Source organism: Babylonia areolata, chromosome 20 (genome assembly GCF_041734735.1).
Source record: "Babylonia areolata isolate BAREFJ2019XMU chromosome 20, ASM4173473v1, whole genome shotgun sequence".
Classification (NCBI taxonomy): Eukaryota; Metazoa; Mollusca; class Gastropoda; order Neogastropoda; family Buccinidae; genus Babylonia; species Babylonia areolata.
Window position 1 is genome coordinate 11,029,927 of NC_134895.1, and position 26,013 is coordinate 11,055,939.

Here is a 26,013-nt window from a genome sequence, read left to right on the forward strand (position 1 = left end):
GAGAGAGAGTGTTCCCCCGTATATTACTGAGTCATGTTGACGGAGAGCGTTTAAGTCCGTGTAATACGGCCAGTGTAACTACAACTGCAATACAAGGCAGTAGCGAGCCCACACAATAGCGGGCCCCAACACACGTCGCGCACTGCTGCTCAGTGAACTCTGAAGGCGGACGGTTGTAAGAACACATAACACATTGATCATTCCACAACACATCTTTGATCAAGCAGAAAACATATTATCAGTCACAACTGTATAATTACATGTGTATTTGCTTGTTTTTGGATCTTTTTGAGAGGGATTAACGAGCCGGGGGAGAATCGACACGGGGGAGTATCGACTCCGGGGAGTATCGACACGGGGGAGTATCGGGCTGACCCGACCCCGTCCGAACAGACTGAAGAATGAATGAATTTCGCTTTGTCGGTTATTTATAGTGTACATATACAAGTAAACCAAAACACAAATAAACCAATTTTAAAACACACGCGAAGTCATGCCGTTATCTGACCTGCCGCATTCCGGCAACCGGGAACAGCCGGGTTATGTTGTTTTTTATCCGGAACCTCAACGAAATTAATAAACCGTTTAAGGATTAATCCAGAAGACTTACAACCTATTATTGGTATGACTGTGAAGATTTTTTTCCTTCTATATTTAATCTAAATTTGGTATTGGCAGACAAAACGCGGTAGAGATACAAATAATTTGTTAATGTTTCACACACACACACACACACACACACACACACACACACACGCACGTACGCACGCACGCACACACACACACACACACACACACACACACACACACACACACACACACACACACACACACACCATGCAGCCAGTTTGACTGAGAGAAGAACAACAACAACAAAAATCGCAAGGGGCGAGGGGGAGAGAACGAATATTCTGAATTCTTCCTGCAAGAAATTACCTCCCTTGATGTTTCGATTTGGAAATTCTTGAAACCTTCCCTATAAACGCTGTGGGTCCTTTTCTTCACATTGGCACTATCAAAATAAGTATACTTCGTCTACGTACAGTTAAAGACTGTCAGATTATGCATTAGAATCAAAGTTCTCCTGCAATTTTAATAAACAGTTTCAAGTTTGAAGGTTGACTTCTCAACAAAGCCTTGTTTAGTTTTTATTCTGATAAATGAACACTAATTGGAATGTACTGAGAGTTTTCATTATCATCATATACAAATTAATTTTGTATATAAGGTTACGTTTATCGTATAAGTTATTTCATGAAAAAGGCACAAAATGTAAAAATATTATTAATTGTTTGATATATATCTGATTCTACCTCACTTTTATTTTTTGTTGTGATTTATCTCAATGGTTTTCAACTTTAATGCAGTTACCATCAACCAACCACCATTACCGATTAGTTCTCAATAGAGACTATATCGTTTTAATGGCACTATTTGGGGGGCAGACAACTGCTTCAATAAATTAATACAAAATGAGTCTACGTTGAGCTAAGTCAACAGCTACAAATAACTATCGTGGTATTTGTGTATAATTTTGTGATGTTCAATGTTCTTTAATAAAGAAATTGCTGCCTGATGATATGACAAAAAGTCGTAACCTTGCTGCCCGGGAAAATGATTGTATAGTATGATGTAGTATTATTATGTTAAACTATTAATTCAGTTAACAGAGTTGATGGCGAGTTGCAAGGTCGTGGCAGAATGGTTAAGATTCACGCAACAATTCAGTGTCCCTGTGAGGCCGTTTGGGTTCGATTCTCACTCTTACGCCCTTTCTCCAAAGTGCGCGCGCGCGCATGTGTGTGTGTGCTACCCTTCCGTGCTGTTTGAAGAGTGCTGAGTCACTGTGCATCGATACAACAGCCTGCGCTGATTATATATACTGATTACGTAGCTTCATGACAGACTTTTGTTTTTAAGACAGTGTAGGCAGCCGGTGTAGTGTTTCAATACGTCTTGGGTACATCAGTCACGCGGGTCTGAGTCGTTACTTATTCTTTAGTTCGATGCTTGTTTTGTAAAAGGGTTTGTGTGAGTGGTTACAGTCAGTCAGTGAACCAGGATACCACGTTTTTTCGTCAGTTTTGCCATAAGAGTTCTCTTTCCTTAGGTCGTAGAGTTCAATCGGTGAAAGACGGGATTTTGATCGAGTCCGAAAGTAGGTGAGTTGCCCAATATTCATGATTTTTGTACCGTGTTATTTTTGCAGCCAAACATCTGAGCACGATGTTGACAGAATTGACACCAAACATGATTTTCAGCAGGCTCAAACGCACATAAATGCTGACTGGCGTGCTTTGATTGGTAACTGTTTGTTTGACGCGGCAACGGCCTCGCCAAGTAAGCGTGCTTGCTGAAGAATGTTTGAGTAAACTGTCAAGTCGATATTGGGGACGTCAAAAACAGTAGGAGCTGTTCAGGTGTATACCGAAATTAGACGTAAACAGTAAAAGAAAGGTAAAGCGACTTAACCTAAAGGAATAATCATTCCCACCCCCTTTGCTTTAAAGAAACAGACAGTAGATTGATTTGTTACGTAATAACATTATGTCCAGAAGAACGGTTTATCCCGTCAAATTCTGGGCTTTAAATCACCGTGTTTTTTGTTGTTTTTGTTGTTGTTTTTTATTGTTTATTTTGTTTTTGCTTCTTTTTTATTGTTTGTTTATTATATCCCCCCCCCCCTTTCCTCGAAATTTATCAATGTCAACTAAGGAACGTTCCACAACTAGTCAGGGTCAATCGGAAACACATTATATATATATATTTATGAATATAAACAAAGTGCCATGGTGTCTTTCCAGTGGCCTTGTTTCCACCCCACTCACACCCTTGGGCCTCTGGTGTGTGTGTGTGTGTGTGTGTGTGTTTACTTCAAGTTTAACTGTCAAAAGAGATTAGCTATAACTTTATAAGAAACATGTCAATTATTTAGATAATATCATATTCATAAGATGATTGTGCGTGTTGTGTTCTCTCTGTGTGTGCTGTGCTGCGCTTGCGCTCTCTCTCTCTCTCTCTCTCTCTCTCTCTCTCTCTCTCTCTGTTCTGTAAGTGTTGTGTGGTGTGTGTGTGTGGTGTGCATGTATTTGGGTATGTGTCTGTATATTATGCACTCTGTGTGTGTACATGTGCTGTGTATGTGTTTCTGTCTGCATGTGTGCAGTTCTTGAAACTTCCTTAAATGTACCATTGGGCCTTGAGGACCAGTACGAAATGGCTTAAATTCTGTGGTGCTGATCTCCTGAGGTATTTTTGGTGATCCTTGGAGAAAACACACACACACACACACACACACACACACACACTCGCACACACATTGGTTGTTTACTTTTAGCTTAACTGTCAAAGAAATTAGCAATCTCAAGTATATCTATTGTATATATATTATATATATATCAAAAGATTATGTGTGTGTGTGTGTGTGCAAAATGTATGTGTGCACATGCCATTTAGAACTTGTCAATGGGTGAAGAATTTCTGTGTTCTGCTTTCAATTGCTGAATCAAAGCTCATGTCAGAAAATGTCCTTAACTTACTTTTAAGAAAGATTGCAACTTATCTCCTTACAATATAGTCAGTTAATGTTGTTCCATGCATTGATTTCTCTGTGTGTGTGTGTGTGTGTGTGTGTGTGTGCATATTAGATACCATATTTTCTGGACTATTGATATATTAGTAACAGTAATATCCAGCCTCCTGGTGTAGATATAAAATATATAATAATATTACCATTGTTTCAAGAGGGTGATTCGTCGCCAGAGGGCTGCCTGGAGGAGAGATTGAGGTGTTTTTGTTACAGTGTTAGTTCAGACTGCCTTCATGTGTGTGCATTTGTCAGTGTATGTTCATGGTTTGCTTTTACAGCGATGTATGCTGGAGTGGTGATTTTATGGCTTATGTGATTGCTTGCAACATTGCTGTTGACATTGAGAGCTCTCTCTCTCTGTCTCTCTCTCTCTCTCTGAGTCTCTCTCCCCCCACCCTCTCTCTGTCTCTGTCTCTGTCTCTGTCTCTCTCTCTCTCTCTCTCTCCTCTCTCTTGCGCGTGCGTGTGCTTTCTCTCATGTATCTATGTATGTATGAGTGTGTGTCTGTGTGTGTGTACGTGTGTCTGTGTGTGTGTGTGTGTGTTATACAATACACTCCCTCTCTAAGATTCACACACACACACACACACACACACACACACACACACACTCACACTCACACACACACACACACACACACACACATTACCATTAGAGTCACAGAGAGAGAGAGAGAGAGAGGGTAACACCTGGCATCTGTTGGTACCATTCTACAACAAAGGGTGCTGGAGTGTTGCTGTGACAATGGTCAATTGTAAGGAAAAGATTGAATCTCCACATGACAGTCTACTCATAAAATTAAATTAATTTAGAAAAGCATTTGTTGGTCTGTGATTATTCATATCTGCAATTTGTAGTATTGTATTGGTGTATTTTGAGTTTGTTTTCCACTTCTAAATTTTCTGTGTGCTTGTGTGCTCTTGTATTGGTATAATGCATTGTTGTATTGTTTCATGTGAGGTGCTTGTAGCCCATTATATGGGGAGTTTTCACCATATAAGTACAATTATATATCAATTTCCTTTGAAATTGTATCAATGACTAAACCAGTGATAATGTGTATTGTGTTTTTAGTTCTTGTTTTATATTTATTTCTTCTTTATCCTCATGATTGTACAGCACTTATAATCTTCTTTATTTCCATGACCGTAAAGAGCTTTTTTGTAACTGATAAAAGTGCAAAGAGCATGTAACAGTTTAGCACAGTGTTTTGTTGCACTGGGGGAAATGTATCAGTATTGTAATAGAAAGAGCCTAGGAGAGGCTGTTGGGGAAGTGGAGTCACACACACACACACACACACAGAAACACACACAGAGAAATATGTGTGTGTGTGTGTGTGTGTGTGTGTGTGTGTGTGTGTGTGTGTGTATCTACATAACTCAAAAACAAACAAAACATCAACAAAACAAACACCATCAGACTCCATGAGATAATTTCCCAAGTTACAAGCCGCCTAAGCCATCACAGTAAACAAATAGCAAATACTGAACTCATTAACTGATATTTTTTTTACTTGTATTATTATAGTCTATACCTGGATTTAATTAATGTAACAAAAAAGGCGGTGTCATGGACTGATGGAGTGTAGCTTTTGATTGGTACGGTCCCAGCATGTGGGTACTATAATCTCATGGCACGAGCTGTTTGTGACAGAAGATATATTCGTTTGCATACAGGGTTCACAAAAAGTTTAGGGACCACATATTCTTCTTGGGGGCTTGGTGAAATTTCATACAGGGTTCACAAAAAGTTTAGGGGCCACATATTCTTCTTGGGGGCTTGGTGAAATTTCTTCAAACAGCTGTACGTACAGCCAATGTAACAGGCACCACTTATAACCAGACATGCTTTCTTGTATTTGTATTGTATTGTATTTCTCTTTTTGTCACGACAGGTTTCTCTGTGTGAAATTTGGGCTACTCTCCCCAGGGAGAGCATGTCACTACACTGAGAGCGCCACCCATTTTTTTTGGTATTTTTTCCTGCTTGCAGTTTTATTTGTTTTTCCTATCAAAGTGGATTTCTCAACAGAATTTTGCCAGGAACAACCCTTTTGTTGGTGTGGGTTCTTTTATGTGCGCTAAGTGCATGCTGCACACAGGACCTTGGTTTATCGTCTCGTCCTAATGACTAGCATCTAGACCACCACTTACGGTCTAGTGGAGGGGGAGAAAATATCAGCAGCTGAGCCATGATTTGAACCAGCGCACTCAGATTTTCTCGCTTCCTAGGCGGACGAGTTACCTCTAGGCCATCACCACTTGCTTGCACACTTTTTTTTTTTTTTTTTTTTTTTTTTTTTTTTTACAATGAAAAAGCACAGTTTTCATTTATAAACCACTGGATGCTGTATATTTTTGCCAGAACTATCAATTTTTCAATTAAAAAAAACCCACCAAAACAACACTTTTCAAGCTTTTGGTGGTGCATATGTGCCTAAATCATTCGATTTAATATTCAAAGTATGGCCAGAGGTAGAAAAATCACAGCCTGTGTAACTTAAATAATCTCTTTTTTTTTCTTCTTTTTTTTTAACAATTGTTCAAACATAATCTGCTTTTACGTAGTGGTCTATAGATATTTTTGAAGTCTGTATACATATACATGTATAATATAAATAAGCATGGCAGATCTATGTGACCTGTGATTCTTCACTGTTTAACTGACAGTAAGTTTTCTCCTGTCTAAATCTGTTGAAAACTTCTCTGTGACTTCAGGCTCAACAATGTGGTTACTGGTTAGAAAATTGTAATTTTAGAGTTTATCGATGTATAGTAGATAGTGTCTGTTCTGAAGTGAAATAGTTTAAAGCAAAATTGGTTGTTCATTTATTTATTTGTTGTGATTTTTTTTTCTTTTGGACTCATGTTTTACAGTCAGAGAGAGAGAGGGTGGGGGTGGGGTGAGATTTTTGAATAAGTGTCAGATATATACAAAAGGTTGCAAAAAATGTGATGATATCGAATGTCCTTTCCTGACATAACTTATTTTGTTCATGTTTGCTCTTGAATGTTACAGCTAGGATTTATCTGTCAGTGTTACGATTATTTTGTTTTCAGTGTAAACAAAACAAACAAAACAAAACAAACACACACACACACACACACACACACACACACACACACACACACACACACACACACACACACAAAGGAAACGAAAAGGAAAATTATAATTGCATGTGATGGAATTCTACTGTGTGTGTGTGTGACTGGAGTCTTAATTAACATTGCCCAGATTAAAAATTGCTGTACATAATGTGACTCTTTGTTCAGCAACATGATGGTTAAGGCTCACACACACACACACACACACACACACACACACACACACACACACACACACACACACACACACAGAGAGAGAGAGAGAGAGAGAGAGAGTCTGTGAAGGAACAATAATGCAGATTCACAACTTTCACCTGCACAATAATGGAAGTAGTCTAAGTATGTGATGCATGCTTCAAGATGACTCACACTGATATACATGCCTGTCTGCAAATCTACCAGTGGCATAATGCTGAATCAGCAAACCTACTTACAAAAAAAGTAAGAAAGAAAAAAAAAGAGGCAAGGCCTTCAAGACTCACTTGTGATACACTTAAAAAAAAAAAAAAAAAAAAAAAATCCAAGCTTTTTATGTATTGAGTATAATTTCAAAATGTAATGTTTAAGATGAGAAAGATCGGTTTAAAGCAAATTAAGTCCCCTAGCATTAATTACAGAGTAATTTCCCTTTTTCATTATATGCACCAAAATGTTTGCAAATAAATAAAACTTCTATGCTTAGCAAAAGAAGTTCCTGTTTGAACAAAAAATGATAATAATGACTGCTCTTGTTGTTGGGTCAGAATATCAGATCAAAGTGCCAAGTTTAGATAATACAAAAAAGGTGCAATATTGTTTTAAACAAGATGACTGGAAAGAACTGAATTTTTTCCTATTTTTATACCTAATTTTGTGTCAACTGACAAAGTATTTGCAGAGAAAATGTCAATGTTAAAGTTTACCATGGTTACACAAACACACACACACACACACACACACAGACAACCAAACACCGGGTTAAAACATAGACTCACTTTGTTTACACAAGTGAGTCAAAAAGGGGGGAAAAAAAGTGGGATTTAGAGTCACAGTGGCATGATGCAATTTGCATATTCTCTTGTTTTGAAAAATTGCATGGATGTAATCATCGCTGCCTAGGACTTACAGATGTGAAGGGGGATGGGAAATGAGTGAACTGACAAAAGTTCCTCGTACTGCTAACACAACAAGCGCCTCATACCCAGAAAGATCTGGTCTTAAAACCAGGAGATAATTGATTCTTTTAACATGTGCATGGAATGGAATGCATGCCACATGTGGGGACTTTGTTCATTGTCCCATCCAAAAGACTTGCATCCAGACCAATGTAAAATTTATTCTGTGGCTGGGGTGTTGTTTGTGGGTACCACTGTGTCTTGTTCCATTCACAGTTCTGTATTAATGTGAAATAGTGTATTGTATCAGATTGTACTGTATTGCATTGTATTGTATTGTATTGCATTGTATTACACTTTGTTACAACAGATTTCACTGTGTGAAATTCAGGATGCTTTCCCCAGTGAGAGCACATTCCTACAGTGTTCCACCCCCACCCCCACCCCCCCTTCCCCTCTTCAGCTCCTCCGCCGCCCCCCCCCCCCCCTTTTTTTTCTGACTGCAAATGTTTTTGTTTTCCTATCAAGGTGGATTTTTCTACAGAATTTTGCCAGAGACAACCCTTTTGTTGCTGTAGGTTCTTTTACATGTGCTAAGTGCATATTTTGTATGGAACCTCAGTTTATTGTTTCATTCGAAATGACTAACGTCCAGACCACCACTAAAGGTCTAGTGGAGGAGGAGATTCTTTTTAACATCTTGAACATTTTTTCATTGTTTATTCTAAACCAGGATTATTCCTTATAACATAGTGAGCATTTTTTCTTTTCTTTTTTTTTCAACCAGGATTATTCTGTAGAATAACCTCTTCAACATGTTTTTTGTCTAATTTCACCAAGGATTATTCCTTAACATAACATCTTGAACATGTTTTTTGTCTTCTTTCAACCAGGATTCTTCCTTGTAGCGGGGGGCGTGATTTCTGCAAGATGTCCGAGTCGGAAATAATACAAGGAAGAGAGATGAACAACCAGGAATGGATTGATAGGTGGGATGCACGTGCCATTGGCTTCCACAAGGAGTTCATACACCCGTACGTTTCATTGGTTTTTTGAAGTATCATGATGTTGTGTTAAGTATTGTGGTATCAGCAAGACTGAGTCCATGTACCAACCAGCTAGCTCACAGAATGCCAGTGCCTGCCCCCCACCTGCAATCAAGATCAATGACACGGAGATCAAGTCAGTTGACAAGTTTTGCTACCTGGGCAGCACCCTATGCAGCAATGGAGCCCTTGATGCGGAAGTGACGCTGCGCATCACCAAGACCAGCTCCGCCTTTGGCAGACTCAACAACAGGCTGTGGAACAACAAAGGCATCAGGCTCAGCACCAAAATCAAAACCTACAGAGCTGTTGTGCTGCTGTGAAACATGGACGACGTATCGCCGTCACATTCAACAACTTCAGCAGTTTCACCAGAGATGCCTATGAAAGATCCTCAGCATAAAGTGGCAAGACAGGGTCTCCAACCTCCAGGTCCTAGAGAGGAGTGGCCTGCCCAGCATCAAAATCCTGCTGATCCAGTGCCAGCTACGCTGGACAGGACACGTTGTCCGCATAACAGACAGCAGGATCCCGAAGATGCTCTTGTATGGCCAGCTGAAGGAAGGCCACCGTGAACTTGGAGGACCCTGCAAGCGCTTCAAGGATACCTTGAAGGCAAACCTCAAAGCCTGTGACATAGACATCGCTTCCTGGGAAACTGATTCCCTTGACCACTCTTGTTGGAGGATGCTGTGCTCTAGTGGCATAAAGACGTTTGAAAACAAGAGAACGCTGGCCATTAAGGAGAAACGTGAGCGAAGGAAGCAGGGCTCAACTTCTGGGGACGTTTTCCCTTGCAACACCAGTGGGAAGTGCTGCGCATCCAGAATTGGCCTCTTCTCCCATATGAGGACACACACCAACAGATAAGCCTGCCTGCCTACTCATCCATCGGTCCAACGGGAGACTCTATCATCATCGTCAGTATAAAGTATTGTGATTTATGAAATGTGCATTGTTTAGGTTTTGTGTGATGCAGGATATGTATGATGGGTGTGGTGTTGTGTACAAAGATTTTTATGTGTGTCTGAACATACTCTAGTAGTGTTTGGTAGGATATCTGTGCTAGGGTTATGGATGTTAGTTTTTCATTTTTGTGCTTAATATGTTTTACTTTTCATGGTTTTTTTTTTTGTTTTGTTTTGGGCTGTTTGGTTTTGTTTTTTTTACATTGCACAGTGCAGTTGAGCATGTTTCACATGGAAAGGTGCTTTATATATTGGATTATTTTTATTGTCATTCTGACAGGAGTTTGGCTGGGAAGTGGGGGGGGAGTTGGGGGTGTCGGGGGGGGGGGGGGGGGGAGAGAGTCTAGGGGGTGGTAGTTGGAGGGGGAGGAGGAGACTCTTGAGGGAGAATAAAGTATGTTAGTGCATTGGGGAAAAATGTTAGCACAAGTAAAATAACGAATAGTTGATGCTTTTGTGTGGAAAACCTTTTTTTTTTTTTTTTTCGTCTTTTTCTGTTTGTGTTTTTGTTTTTCTGCAATTGATTTTTTTTTTTTTTTTTTTTTTTTTTTTAAATATATATATATACTTAAATGTAGGAAGATTTGAACACCCTCACACCCAAGGAACATGAGGAAACAGCAGACAGTTTGTACAGTTTCCTGGTTCATCTTCTGTGGTGTCAGGTTCATCCTGTGCTGTAATGTCATATTCATTATGTGATGTGATGACTCAAGTTCATTACGTGCCATCTTGTTCATTATGTGATGTCAGGTTTATTGCATGGTGTATCATGTTCATGCGGTGTGTCAAGTTCATCATGTGGTGTGTCAGGTGAATCATGTGTCACAGTGTGACATTTTCATCATCATATGTGTCAGGTTCATCACGCAGTGTCATGTTCATCATCGTGTCTGTCAAGTTCATCATGTGATGTGGTAGGTTCATCATGTTATGTGTCTGGTTCATTGCATAGTGTGTCAGATTCATCATGTTATGTGTCAGGTTCATCAAACAGTGTGTCGTATTCATCATGTGTCAGGTTCATCACACAGTGTGTCAGATTCATCATGTTATGTGTCAGGTTCATCACACAGTGTGTCAGATTCATCATGTTATTTGTCAGGTTCATCAAACAGTGTGTCACATTCATCATGGTATGTGTCAGGTTCATCACACAGCGTCAAGTTCATCATGTGTGTCAAGTTCATCATGTGGTGTATCAGGTGAATCAGGTGACTACCAGGTTCATCTCACAGTGTGTCAGGTTCATGACATGGTGTGCCCAGTTCATTGCATGGTATGTGGTGTTAATATTAATGTGATGTGTCAGGTTTATCACATGATGTGTCATGTTCATCACATTGTGTGTCAGGTGAATCATGTGTGTCAGGTTCATCATCATGCATGCCAGGTTCATCATCCTGCGTGTTATGTTCATCATCATGTGTGTCAGGTTCATCTCACAGTGTGTCAGAGTCATTATCATGTGTGTCAGAGTCATCATCATGTGTGTCAGGGTCATCACACAGTGTGCCAGCGTCATCTCACAGTGTGTCAGGGTCATCACACAGTGTGTCAGGGTCATCATCATGTGTGTCAGTCATCATCATGTGTGTCAGGGTCATCTCACAGTGTGTCAGGGTCATCATCATGTGTGTCAGTCGTCATCATGTGTGTCAGGGTCATCACACAGTGTGTCAGGGTCATCACACAGTGTGTCGGGGTCATCATCATGTGTGTCAGGGTCATCATGTGTGTCAGGGTCATCTGACTGTGTCAGGGTCATCACATAGTGTGTCAGGGTCATCGTCATGTATGTCAGGGTCATCATCATGTGTGTCAGGGTCATCATATGGTGTGATTTCAGGTCTCTCAAGAGGAATGCCGACCTGATGGTGAACGGAAGATCCAGCCTCAAAATATTTGTTCCTCTGTGTGGCAAATCTTGGGACATGAAATGGTAACTTGCCTGTTTGTGTCACCTATGGGCCATGTTGGATGATAACAATAATGATAATAATGATAATGGTAATTATAACTGGACATTTATCAGCACTTTCCTCATTGCACAAAGCGCTTTATGATCTACACTCACACACATACGAAACACACTCAACCCTCAAGTCACATTCATGCACAATAAACATATATATGCGCATACAAACTCGTATGCACAAAATAAACATACACATACATACATACATATATACATACACATACATGCATGCATGCATGCATGCATCCATACATCATCCATACATACATACATACATACATACATATGACACACACACAATACAGAAAACTCCATGTTCACAGAGGGGAAGGCTGTGCTTCAAATTAATTTTTTCCATTTGAAGATTTGATTGTAAATCAGTACTCAGAGTGTATTGACAAATTTTGTAAGCGATTATGAGTTGCCCAGTACTACACTTTCACAAAGTCAGTGATTATTAGTGTAGATGATCAAGAACATTGCTACTCAAGCTATACGTTCTGATACATTTATAATTTATACTACTCAGAAAAAAAATAACTTATTCAAGACAAAATGGTCAGTCATGTTCCTTGTCGATTAAAGAAATTTCATTTTTGAAAGTTTTATGGGATTGTGAGTAATGATAAACACATAACAAAGGCTGCTCCTAAAATAAACCATGAATGGGGTATGGGAGGTTGATTAATGGGCATTAGTGTGAAATTTTGACTGCGGACAAAATACCCCCCATCTGAAAATTGTGACTGCAGACAAGATACCCCCCTTTCTGAAAAATATGACTGCAGACAAAATATCCCCTTTTGAAAATTATGGCAAAAGAAACAGAATGCTTCCATCTGAAAATTGTGACTAAAGACAGATTACCCCTCTTCTGAAAATTATGACTGCAGACAGATGAATTATCTTAGATCTGAAATACCACATCTGTTGAAATTGAGACTGAAAAATAAGGAAAAAATCCTGTCCTGGAAATTTTGACTGCATACAGAATACCCCCTTCTGAAAATTGTGACTGCAGACAAAATACCCCACTTCCGAAAATTGTGACTGCAGAAAGAATACCCCTCTTCTGAAAATTTTGACTGCATACAGAATACCCCCTTCTGAAAATTGTGACTGCAGACAAAATACCCCACTTCCGAAAATTGTGACTAAAGACATCATACCCCTATTTAAAAAAGAGTGACTGCAGACAAAAATAACCCCCCACCCCACCCCCCACCACCACCAACCTCCCTCCTCCACCCACCACCCACAACCCTCCCCTTTCTGAAAATTGATTTAAGACAGAATACCCCTATTTAAAGACAAGAAAAGAGTGACTGCAGACAAAATACCCCCCCCCCCCCCCCCCCCCTCCCTTCTGAAAATTGTAACTGAAGACAAAATTCCCTAGTACTGAATTTTATGACGAAAGACAAAATTCCCTACTACTGAAAAATGTGAATAAAGGCAGAATAACTGCCTTCTGAAAATTGTGACTGCAGACAAAATTCCCCACTTCTGAAAATTGTGACTAAAGACAGAATGCCCCTGTTTAAAAAATAGTGATTGCAGACACAAAAAAAACCTCTGAAAATTGTGATTCAAGACAGAATACCCCTATTTTTGGGGGGGAAAAAGAGTGACTGTAGACAAAATACCCCCCTTCTGAAAATTGTGACTAAAGACAGAATACCCCTATTTAAAAAAAAAAAATTTTAAAGAAAAAAAAAGAGTGACTGTAGACAGAATACCTCCCTTCTGAAAATTGTGACTAAAGACAGAATACCCCTATTTCTAGAAAAAATGAAAAGAGTGACTACAGACGAAATGCCCCCTTCTGAAAATTGTGACTTCAGACATAATAACCCTGTTGGAAAAAAGAGTGACTGCAGACGAAATTCCCCATTCTGAAAATTGTGACAAAAGACTGAATACCGAAATACTGAAAATTGCACCTAAAGACACAATACCCCATTTCTGAAAAGTGTGACTAAAGACAGAATACCCCCCTTCTGAAAATTGTGACCTGAGACAGAAACCCCCCCTTCTGAAAAATGTGGCTGCAGACAAAATACTCCTTTCTGAAAAATGTGACTAAAGACAGAAAACCACCCATCTGAAAATCGTGACTAAAGACAGAAAACCAGTAAAAAAAAAAAAAAAAAAAAAAAAAAAAAAAAAAGAGTGACCACAGAGAACCTGTGGTGTTTCTGCCAGGCTGGCTGACCAGGGGCACACAGTGATTGGGGTGGAGGTAGCACAGAGAGCCATCGAGGAGTTCTTTGAGGAGCAGAACATCCCCTTCACTTCAGCGCCTGTCCCTGCTGTGGATGGAACTCTCTTCCAGGTGTGTGTGTTGTATGTGTGTGTGTGTGAGTGGGGGGTAATGGGCGAGTTGGGTGGGTGGGGGTTTGGGTGTGTTGTTGGAACTCTCTTCCAGGTGTGTGTGTGGGGGTGTTTATTTTGTTGAAACTCTCTTCCTGGTGTGTGTGTTGTTTTCAAGGTGTGTATGTGTTTATTTTGCTGGAACTGTCTTCAAGGTGTGTGTGTTGTTTTCCAGGTGCGTGCATGTTTATTTTGTTGAAACTCTCTTCCTGGTGTGTGTGTTGTTTTCAAGGTGTGTATGTGTTTATTTTGCTGGAACTGTCTTCAAGGTGTGTGTGTTGTTTTTCCAGGTGTTTGTGTGTTTATTTTGCTGGAACTCTCTTCCAGGTTTGTGTGTTGTTTTCCAGGAGTGTGTGTTGTTTTCCAGGTGTGTGTGTGTTTATTTTGCTCGAACTTTTTCCAGGTGTGTGTGTTTATTTTGTTGGAACTGTCTTCCAGGTATGTGTGTTTATTTTGCTGGAACTCTCTTCCAGGTTTGTGTGTGTTTATTTTGTTGGAACTCTCTTCCAGGTTTGTGTGTGTTTATTTTGTTGGAACTCTCTTCCAGGTGTTTGTGTGTTGTTTTCCAGGAGTGTGTGTTGTTTTCCAGGTGTGTGTGTGTTTATTTTGCTGGAACTCTCTTCCAGGTTTGTGTGTGTCTATTTTGTTGGAACTCTCTTCCAGGTTTGTGTGTGTCTATTTTGTTGGAACTTTCTTCCAGGTTTGTGTGTGTTTATTTTGCTGGAACTTTCTTCCAGGTGTTTGTGTGTTTATTTTGTTGGAACCATCTTCCAGTCGACTCCCTAGGGACCTCCCAAAATTGTCGACTTATGCGATGGTCAACTTATCTGATGTGTGGAAAGTCAACCTTTATAAACATATGACAACCGATTAGTAAACTGAAAAAAGGCAGTGATTAATTTCACTGTACCTGTGCCTGTGTTGCTTTGGTACATGTCTGATATTAAACATTATTTCAGTATTAGATTTATCTACTAACCGTTTCACTTCTAGAACTATTTTTGATTTTTGTGAAATAATCACCAACCTCTTTAAATAAAAAATCATAAAAATCAAAATTGTGCTCAAAAGTATATGTTTTCTTAAAGGAAAATGAATGGAGCAAAAATTATCATAACTTCAATGTTAACAGGATGAGATAACTCCTAATCAGGGTAAAATAAATCAGATTTTTAGGGGGAAAATGCACAGAATATTTTTTTTTTTTAAAGAAAAGAAGAAGAAAAGTCTTTATGAGCAGTGAAGATTGAAATTCATTCAGTGACGGGCGCAATAGCCGAGTGGTTAAAGCGTTGGACTGTCAATCTGAGGGTCCCGGGTTCGAATCACGGTGACAGCGCCTGGTGGGTGAAGGGTGGAGATTTTTCCGATCTCCCGGGTCAACATATGTGCAGACCTGCTAATGCCTGAACCCCCTTCGTGTGTAAACGCATGCAGAAGATCAAATACGCATGTTAAAGATCCTGTAATCCATGTCAGCGTTCGGTGGGTTATGGAAACAAGAACATACCCAGCATGCACACCCCCGAAAACGGAGTATGGCTGCCTACATGGCGGGGTAAAAACAGTCATACACGTAAAAACCCATTCGTGTACATGTGAGTGAATGTGGGAGTTGCAGCCCACGAACGCAGAAGAAGAAGAAGAAAGAAGAAATTCATTCAGTCATTTGTTCATTCATTCATTTTGTTAATTCATCCATTCATTCATATACAGTCACCCCTGGATTTGTGTGTATTTGCCAGTCCTCAGAATGTCATTGATTCCATGTTTGTTGATGTTTGCAGAGTGAGGACAAGAAGGTGCAGATCTACTGCTGTGATTTCTTCAAGTTGTCACCGTAAGTGTGGGGGGAGATGATTTCACTGTAATTATGCGGGTTAACTCTTTCCATACGAACGGCGAAAGAGACGACGTTAACAGCGTTTCACCCCAATTACCATCATCAAATTATTGCATGCGGAAGGCTCTTACACTGAAGACATGAATGTTGACAAAGAATACCACAATTCTGACGACGGAAGCTAAAGGTTGGGTCATTCAGACACCCACTGGACATCCGAGGGGTCAGTGTAGAGGAGAAGAGAGTTCTGGCCGTACTGAGTGAGTTAAGATTTGACCATAAGTGTACGTTAAGATTTCACCATAAGTATGGGTTAAAGTTTAACTCAATCAAGTCTCAGTCAAAATGACCCAGTTTTCACCTCAAATCGCACGATTTTAAGCATTTTTTTTTTAATCACAAAAAATCAACCACTCACCCTACAAACATAAAACACATACCAGTGGACAGATATAACAACAAATTTACTATAAAAAAAAATGCTTACCGGAAGTGGAGGGGTACCAAAACTGAGGTCACCATGAGAGCAGGGCATGAAAGGCCACAGACTTTGAGACTATTTTGTTTATATTGAGACATCTGCCTAGCTGATGTGGTGCAGCGTATATGGATTTGTCTGAACTGAGTGATGCCTCCTTGAGAAACTGAAGCTGAAAATAAAACTATCCCTACCTCCTTGTTCTGTGTTCAGCGACGTTGTGGGCCACGTGAATGGGGTGTGGGACCGAGCGTCCCTGGTTGCCATCAATGTTGCTGACCGTGCCAGGTAAGTTGCCAAGCGTGAAGTTCCCCTTAATTAACACCTTTGTTGTATGTAGTTTCTGGGCCTTGCGGACCCATTTTTGTCCAAAACAAATAAAGTTAAAAATTCCATTTTTTATCAGATGAACTCTATATTTGATGTGTTCTTTAAATTCTGTTTCCACAAACGCACATGGGTGCATGGACACATGCATGCACACACACACACACACACACACACACAGAAAAAAAAGTAGCCTTTCTAGATACCGGTTAGAGTTTATCTTCCAAAAAGGCCTGTGATGTTCAGATAGGGGAGCACTGCTAAATGTTTCTTTTTCTTTGTTGTTCGTGGGCTGTGACTCCCACAGTCACTCATAAGTATGCACAAGTGGGCTTTTATGTGTATGACCATTTTTACCCCTGCCATATAGGCAGTCATACTCTGTTTTCGGGTGGTGGGGAGGGTTGCATACCTTCCAAACGCTGACATGGATTACAGGATCTTTTACATGCGTATTTGATCTTTTGCATGCGTATGCATACAAAGGGGGTTCAGGCACTAGCAGGTCTGCATATCTGTTGACCCGGGAAATCACAAAAATCTCCACCCTTGACCAACCAGGCACCGAGAGAGAGGCAGAGATTCGAACCCAGGACCTTCAGTTTGAAAGTCCAACACTTGAACCACTGAGCTGTGGTGCCAGTCGCTGCTTAATTGACTGTATAGCAAGTATGAGTCTGACAGATCCGTGAGGTAGGAGTAAGTGGGTAAATGAAGAAGTATGATGAATGAATGGTGAGATTCCTGCAACTTCAAATCCAGTAGATCGATGTGTTGGCCCTGAGGGGAATGTGGGATTATAATTTGTTCTGCTCATGTGTGTTTTCCCAATGTTTGGTGTGTAATTGTGAGCGAATATGAGAGGCTCACTTGATATATGTGTGTGTGTATGTTTTAGTTAGGTGTGATTGGGGTGTGGGTGTGGGGGAGGAAGTTGGTTGGAAATGGTAGCAGTATTAAGGCATGTTCAAAAAGAAACCTTTTGATTATTTCCTGCTGGTATTGTTTCTGTTGTTGTTATCGTTTCTGTTACTGATACCGTTTTGTTTTTTTAATTGATTATGCCTTACTGTTATCATCACCATTATCATCACACCATCATCATTACTATTAATATATTATTATTATAGTATTTTACAGTTGAACCAAAACAAAGTGAGAGCTCTATTATCAATGGTTTCTCTATTGCAATGGGAAATAATTTACAGCTTAGTCTTTTGTGAAGGACTATGACTCTCAAACTAGGAGGCAAAATTGCACTGCCTCTTAGTGCTGCAGCCTTGGGGGCTAACTGGCCTTTGGGGAACCATCCCAACGCTGACTGTCCTAAAACCCTTTTAGCTGAGAGAGTGGGTATGTAACTGGGGCAAGACACTCTCTACTATGATCAAATTCTAGCCCAGACAGTCAGGACAGCAGTTACCTCCTCTGCTGTTCTGATGGTCATAGTGGAACACAACTGACTGTCATACTGTACATTAGTATGGATGATTATGTATCGTTACTGTTCTTATTCTTATTTGTTCTTCTTCCTCATCATCTTCTTATCATTATTATTATCATCATTATCATTATCTCTTTATAACAGTGCAGTGTTGAAGACGTAATAGAGGTGATTTTGATAATGGTAAGGACGGGCGCAATAGCCGAGTGGTTAAAGCGTTGGACTGTCAATCTGAGGGTCCCGGGTTCAAATCACTGTGACGGCGCCTGGTGGATAAAGGGTGGAGATTTTTACGATCTCCCAGGTCAACATATGTGCAGACCTGCTAGTGCCTGAACCCCCTTCGTGTGTATGTGCAAGCAGAAGATCAAATATGCACGTTAAAGATCCTGTAATCCATGTCAGCGTTCGGTGGGTTATGGAAACAAAAACATACCCAGCATGCACACCCCCGAAAACGGAGTATGGCTGCCTACATGGCGGGGTAAAAACGGTCATACACGTAAAAGCCTACTTGTGTGCATACGAGTGAACGCAGAAGAAGAAGAAGAAGAGCACCTGTCCTGGGTCAGAGGCCAAGCTTTCAGCACTTTACAAACACGGAGTCATTTGCATAACAGGCTGCCAACCTGGGTAGAGCTGACAGAGAGCTGCCTCTGGGTGCTTATCATTCGCTTCCTGTGTTATTCAGTCAGGTTTCAGTCATGAACACACGTACACTCACACAGACGAGTATGTTTCTGTTTCAGTTTCAGTAGCTCAAGGAGGCGTCACTGCGTTCGGACAAATCCATATACGCTACACCACATCTGCCAAGCAGATGCCTGACCAGCAGCGTAACCCAATGCGCTTAGTCAGGCCTTGAGAAAAAGAAAAAAAAAAGCAGTCATACTTCATTTTCTGGTGTATGCATGCTGGGTATGTTCTTGTTTCCATAACTCACCAAACGCTGACATGGATTACAGAATCTTTAACATGCCCATTTGATCTTTCTGCATGGCTGTACACATGTAAGGAGTTCCGGCACCGTGGCAGGTCTGCACATATGCTGACCAAAGAGATAAGAAAAAATCTGCACCCTTAACCCACCAGTTGCGCCGGGGATCGAACTCAGGAAACTCGGGTGAGAATCGAGTGCTCTAACCACGTGACCATCATACCTGTTAGAGAACAAATCAGAGAAGGGCTTTGTGATTGTAAGCAGTTTTGAGTAGCACTGCATCATGACATGAAATGTGAAGTTGACACGCAAGAGAGAAAACCGTGGTCAGAGGAGCCTTTTCAGGCAGGGGGCGTGAACAGTTCTTTGCCTTCTGCCGTTCTCCAGGTACGCTGCGGTGATTCAGTCTCTGATGATGCCAGATAGCAGGTATCTGCTGAGTGTTTTGCAGTACGACCGGACCAAGTACACAGGTAGGTTGCCTGCTTTGTGTTCAGTTTTGTGTGTGTGTGTGTGTGTGTGTGTTGTGTTAAAGTACTTTTCATCACAACAGATATATCTCTTTGTGTAATTCATGTTGCTTTCCCTTAGGGAGGGAGAGCACTTCACTACAGTAAAGCACTAGTCTTTTTTTCTTTTTTTTTTCTGTCTGCAAGTGTATTTGTTTTGACTTTCAAAATGATATTTTCTTTTGGGGGGGTTGTTTTTCAACAGAATTTTGCCATGTTGTTGCCATGGGTACTTTCATATGTACTAGGTGCTTGCTGAACACAGGACCTCAGTTTATTACCTCTTCAAAAAAGGACTAGCACCCAGTCCACTACTCAAGGTCTAGTGGAGAGGGGGAATAAAAAGAAAAAATCCCTGTCAAAATATGGGACTCAAACACCTATGAACACTTACGTCCAAGTTGTAAGCATTACCACGAGGCAAAAAAACAACAACAAAAAACAGCTACAATCATTTTTTTTAAATCTAAAATAGTGTGCATTTGATAAAGTTTGATGTTTTTAATGTAGAAATAATCCACAATTTCTAGAAGAGGTAGTCAGTGTTTTGTGGCATGAAGTATTCATGAATTTTTGGCACTTGTTTTTTGTTATTGTTTTTTTACCTTTATGTCTTTGTCTGTGTGGATGTAGAAAATGTGTATTTGTACTCTTTGTCCATGGTGTGTGCAGATTTGTTCCCATTTCATTCAGTATGTTTGGATATAAAGCTGTACAGTTTTTGGTGGAAAGTAAATTGGCATGAGAGGGTTACTTCATAATAAAATTCATTTGCAAGCAAAACACCTTAGCGATGTTATTTTTGTTGATTCTAAGAAGTTGCTAACCAAAAATGAAGAAAAAAAATCCACATACACACATGATATTCATACCCGTCGCCCCTCCCCCACACACGCATACACACAAACTCACACACATGTAGATACACAAACAAACACACACACACATACATACACACATAACACATACTAACAAACACTCAAAAACACACAGATCTACAACCCTCTAAAAACAAAAAAAAATATATATATATATATATATATATATAGCAAACAGACAGAAAACAGATGTGGTTTATCTGCAAACGGGTGGTATAATGGTCAGTAGGTAACAGTATTATCATCGCTAAAGGAAATGTTTACAGAGCATTGTGACGTCTCCTTGACAGTCAGACTGAAACATCGTGACATCTTTTTTTCAGAACAGTCCACACACTGTGATGTCTCCTTGACAGTCAGACTGAAACATCGTGTCATTTTTTTTTCAGAACAGCCCACACACTGTGATGTCATCTTCACAGTCAGACTGAAATATTGTGTCATCATTTTTCAGAACAGTCCACACACTGTGATGACTCCTTGACAGTCAGACTGAAACATCGTGTCATCATTTTTCAGAACAGTCTACACACTGTGATGACTTCTTGTCAGTCAGACTGAAACATCGTGTCATCATTTTTCAGAACAGTCCACACACTGTGATGACTCCTTGACAGTCAGACTGAAACATCGTGTCATTTTTTTTCAGAACAGCCCACACACTGTGATGTCATCTTCACAGTCAGACTGAAATATTGTGTCATCATTTTTCAGAACAGTCCACACACTGTGATGACTCCTTGACAGTCAGACTGAAACATCGTGTCATCATTTTTCAGAACAGTCCACACACTGTGATGACTCCTTGACAGTCAGACTGAAACATTGTGTCATCTTTTTTCAGAACAGTCCACACACTGTGATGACTCCTTGACAGTCAGACTGAAACATTGTGTCTTCATTTTTCAGAACAGTCTACACACTGTGATGACTCCTTGACAGTCAGACTGAAACATCGTGTCATCATTTTTCAGAACAGTCCACACACTGTGATGACTCGTTGACAGTCAGACTGAAACATTGTGTCTTCATTTTTCAGAACAGTCTACACACTGTGATGACTCCTTGACAGTCAGACTGAAACATTGTGTCATCATTTTTCAGAACAGTCCACACACTGTGATGACTCCTTGACAGTCAGACTGAAACATTGTGTCATCATTTTTCAGAACAGTCCACACACTGTGATGACTCCTTGACAGTCAGACTGAAACATTGTGTCATCATTTTTCAGAACAGTCCACACATTGTAATGTCATTTTGACTGTCAGACTGAAACATTGTGTCATCTGCATTGTTTTTTGTTGTGTTTTTCTGGGGGGGTGAGGGGAGGGGGGTGGTTCAGGACCATCCACACATTGTAATGTCATTTTGACAGTCAGATTGAAACATTGTGTCTTTTTTTTTTTCTTTTTCTTTTTTTTTTTTTTTTTTTTTTAACAGGACCACCTCATCACGTGGGGGACGAGGATGTTTGCAATACCTTTGGTGAGATCATATGATATGTGTTGGATCATGTGACCTGTATTGGATTGTGGGACCTGTCAGTGTTGGATCATGTGACCTCTCTGTGTAGGATCATGTGACCTGTCAGTGTTGGATCATGTCATCTCTCTGTGTAGGATCATGTGACCTGTCAGTGTAGGATCATGTGACCTGTCTGTCAGTGTTGAATCATTGAACTGTCAGTGTTTCATGTGACCTGTGTGTTTGATCGTGGGATCTGTCTGTCAGTGTTATATCATGTGACCTGTCAGTTTTGTATCACGTGACTTGTCAGTATTGGATCATGGGATCTGTCAGTGTTGGGTCATGTGACCTGTGTGTTGGATCATGTGACCTGTCAGTGTTGGGTCATGTGACCTGTCTGTGTTGGATCATGTGAAATGTCTGTCAGTGTTGGAACATGTGACCAGTCTGTGTTGGGTCATGTGACCTGTCTGTCAGTGTTGGATCATGTGACCTGTGTTGGGTCATGTGACTTGTCAGTATTGGATCATGGGATCTGTCAGTGTTGGGTCATGTGACCTGTCAGTGTTGGATCATTGAACTGTCAGTGTTGGATCATGTGACCTGTCTGTGTTGGGTCATGTCACCTGTCATTGTTGGATCATGTGACCTGTCTGTCAGTGTTGGATCATGTGACCTGTGTTGGATCATGTGACCTCTCTGTGTTAGCTCAGTGAGACATCAAATGCCTATTGTGAAGGGATACTCAGTTTCTTCCCCTTTCTTAGAAAAGATGTTTGTTCCTGGTTTGTTTTGTGTGGGGATTTTTGGATTTTTTTTTTTTTTTTTTTTTTTTAAGGATGCGGAGGATGTCATGTCTTAAGCTGCTTTCCTGTGTGTTTTTTTCTGTATATATTTTTGATTCACTTGTGTAAACAAAGTGAGTCTATGTTTTAACCCAGTGTTCTGTTGTCTCTGTGTGTGTGTGTGTGTGTCCGTGGTAAACTTTAACATTGACATTTTCTCTGCAAATACTCTGTCAGTTGACACCAAATTAGGCATAAAAATAGAAAAAATTCAGTTCTTTCCTGTCTTGTTTAAAACAATACTGCACCTCTGGGATGGGCACAAAAAATTAAAAATGAAGCCTAATTATATACAAAATGCATTTACTGTTATATTTATATTTTTTGTATTCTCTAAACTTGGCACTTTGATCTGATATTCTGACACAACAACAACAGCAGTCATTATTATCATTTTTTGTTCAAACAGGAACTTCTTTTGCTAAGCATGGAAGTTTTATTTATTTTGCAAACGTTTTGGTGCAGATAGTAAAGAAAGGAAATTACTCTGGTCTTTTTCGGAAACTACTAAAATCAATACGACGAGTGGACTTTACAGATCTGTTGGCTGAGCCCTGAAGGTCATGGGCAAAAATCAATTGCATACACATATTTATACACATTCAAAGCGCGTGCTCATAGTCTTCGCGAACGTGAACAACGCCATTTTGTTTCAAGTTGTTGACCTGCCTGTTCAATCCTATATTCAATGGACAATACACGATAACATGTGATGGAAAGTTGGAGAAGGAGACCGTTAAATATTTATTCAGAGAAAGATTTGTGAACGCCTCATCACTTACTGGATTATGCCCCAAACTGCCATAAAAATATCCACAGAATCATTCGGAATTCACAGTTAAAAATTGTAAACCATGCGAGTTAATACCCTTGAACTGATCACGATGAAACGAAAAAATTTCCAGTCTTTACTTTTCTCAAAATGAAGTCCTTTTCACTTCTTACGACGTTTAGAAGTACTTGTACTTGGCTCTACATGTTACTTGTTTAACAAAATACTAAATTTTCATATCAACTTTAAAACCATAAAACTAGAATGAACATAAAAGAGAAATTGAATCGACCGTGTCGTACTACATTCCCGGTGGGTGTAACTAAACTTGTACATCTATTTAGATCTAGTGAAAACAGCTAAATGTTGCAGTGTGATTGCAGCGATAGCCATTAAAAAGAATTTTTTTTTTTTTTTATTGCCCTTAAAGATTTTTTGAATGCCCAGGATACACCAGAATAATATGATTTAAACAGCGTTCTCACTGCGAATACCGCAATTGATTTATCACCCTTTAAAAAAGTATGTTCAAATGTTAAATTTTAGAACGTCAATTAAGGAGCCAGGATAGTGTAATGGATAAGGCAGTTTCTTCTCACCCGAACATGCAGGGTTCGAATCTGGTTAGGACTTTTTTTCTTTTTCTTTTTTAAACGCGAAGCTTTATAATAACAAATACAGAACACATTTTAACGATTAGATTTTTTTTTTTTTTTTAAGTGTATCGCAAGTGAGTCTTGAAGGCCTTGCCTCTCTTGTTTGTTGTATTTTCTAAAATATTTGATTCAAATTATAAAACAGACATGCATTCAAAAATTATGTCACACTGGTGTTGCTGTTGGTGTTGTTCCAGAGAGCAGTAACACGGTGAAGGAGATCGACAGTGTGGATGCTCTGGAACCCTCACAAACAGAGCGGTGGGGCATCGACTGGCTGACTGAGAAAACCTTCCTCCTCACTCCTAAGCAGTGAAACACCTCCACCGAGTGTATCTGTCTTTACTGGTCAAATGGAAACATATCTTCCTTGCAAAAACTAGATGTTTGATTTACTCAGAAGGTATATATTGGTCGTGAACACACCTGGAGGGGTGGAGTGGTGGCCTAGTGGTAAAGTGTCTGCTCAGGAAGTGAGAGAATCTGAAAGTGCAAGATCGAATCTCACACTGGCCAAGATTTTCTCTCCCTCCACTATTCCTTGAATGGTGGTCTGGACGCTAATCATTCAGATGAGACAATAAACGCAGCTCCAAGTGTATTCAAGGCTTCCTTTGTTTCTGTATTTCTGATGTTGGTATTTCAGGTGCGTTCAGTTTGTCTATGTGCTCGCTTTGTGATTGATCCGTGAATCCTGGTCTCACCCTTCCCCCCCCCCCCCCCCCAGTTTAGCTCTCTCCATACGAACGGCCAAAGAGACAACATTAACAGCGTTTCTCCCCAATTACCACCATCAAAATATTACAAGCGGAAGGCTCTTACACTGAAGAGGTGAATGTTGACAAAGAATACCACAATTCTGACGACGGAAGCTAAAGGTTGGATCATTGAGACACCCACTGGACATCCGAGGGGTCTGTGTAGAGGAGAAGAGAGGAGTGGCCGTACTGAGTGAGTTAAATGGAGAATCAAAGTGAGTGTCTAGTAATTCAGATGAGATGATAATCAGAGGTCCAGGGTGCAGCACACACTTGGTGCACTGATAAAGAACCCATGGCAACTTATGTTTTATCCTGTGGCAAAATTCTGTCGAAGAAATCCACTCTGATAGGTACACAAATATAGATGCATGCACTCAAGGTTTGACTGGCGTGTTGCGTTATGCTGCTGGTCAGGCACCTGCCAAGCAGACACGGTGTTGCTATATATAGATATGTCTGAATGCAGTGACGCCTCCTTGAGAAACAAACTGAAACTACAGTACTGGTGGGAGTATTTCACGTGGGAGTATTTCACTAACATACAAATTTCTGTATTGGACAAGCTGAAACTACAGCACTGGTGGGAGTATTTCACTAACGTACGAATTTCTGTATTTAACAAGCTGAAACTACAGCACTGGTGGGAGTATTTCACTAACGTACGAATTTCTGTATTGAACAAGCTGAAACTACAGCACTGGTGGGAGTATTTCACTAACATACAAATTTATGTATTGGCATTTTGACAATCTTTTTAATGTTTTTAGTTTGTTTTATTTTATTTTTCTTTATTGACTCACTTGTGTAAACAAAGTGAGTCTATGTTTTAACCCGGTGTTCGGTTGTCTGTGTGTGTGTGTGTCCGTGTGTCTGTGTGTCCGTGGTAAACTTTAACATTGACATTTTCTCTGCAAATACTTTGTCAGTTGACA

At 40.1% G+C, this 26,013-nt stretch overlaps 1 protein-coding gene across 4 annotated transcripts; it reads left to right on the plus strand.

Annotated features, from left to right (window-relative positions):
• Window positions 1-1,919: 1,919 nt before the first annotated feature.
• LOC143294785 (putative thiopurine S-methyltransferase) lies at window positions 1,920-24,921 on the plus strand. Of its 4 annotated transcripts, none has more exons than XM_076606261.1 (10): window positions 1,920-2,158; window positions 3,167-3,249; window positions 8,687-8,827; window positions 11,657-11,749; window positions 13,991-14,120; window positions 15,946-15,998; window positions 16,693-16,767; window positions 19,578-19,663; window positions 22,021-22,065; window positions 24,518-24,921. In XM_076606261.1, the coding sequence occupies exons 2-10, from the start codon at window positions 3,185-3,187 to the stop codon at window positions 24,634-24,636; spliced, it is 807 nt and encodes a 268-aa protein (XP_076462376.1). In that variant the 5' UTR covers window positions 1,920-2,158; window positions 3,167-3,184; the 3' UTR covers window positions 24,637-24,921. The 4 variants fall into 4 exon arrangements, with proteins under 4 accessions (XP_076462376.1, XP_076462375.1, XP_076462378.1 ...); XM_076606260.1 differs by having other exon boundaries at window positions 1,922-2,162; XM_076606263.1 differs by lacking the exon at window positions 3,167-3,249 and having other exon boundaries at window positions 1,924-2,158.
• The last annotated feature ends 1,092 nt before the right edge of the window (window positions 24,922-26,013 follow it).

What these genes read in the sequence shown, in the direction of transcription:
- LOC143294785 (XM_076606261.1), top strand. Translation starts at nt 3,185, where the DNA reads ATGTACCATTGGGCCTTGAGGACCAGTACGAAATGGCTTAAATTCTGT. An exon ending in AATGTTGCTGACCGTGCCAG is followed by an intron (nt 16,768 to 19,577) that starts GTAAGTTGCCAA and finishes GCCGTTCTCCAG; the next exon opens with GTACGCTGCGGTGATTCAGT. An exon ending in CGACCGGACCAAGTACACAG is followed by an intron (nt 19,664 to 22,020) that starts GTAGGTTGCCTG and finishes TTTTTTTAACAG; the next exon opens with GACCACCTCATCACGTGGGG.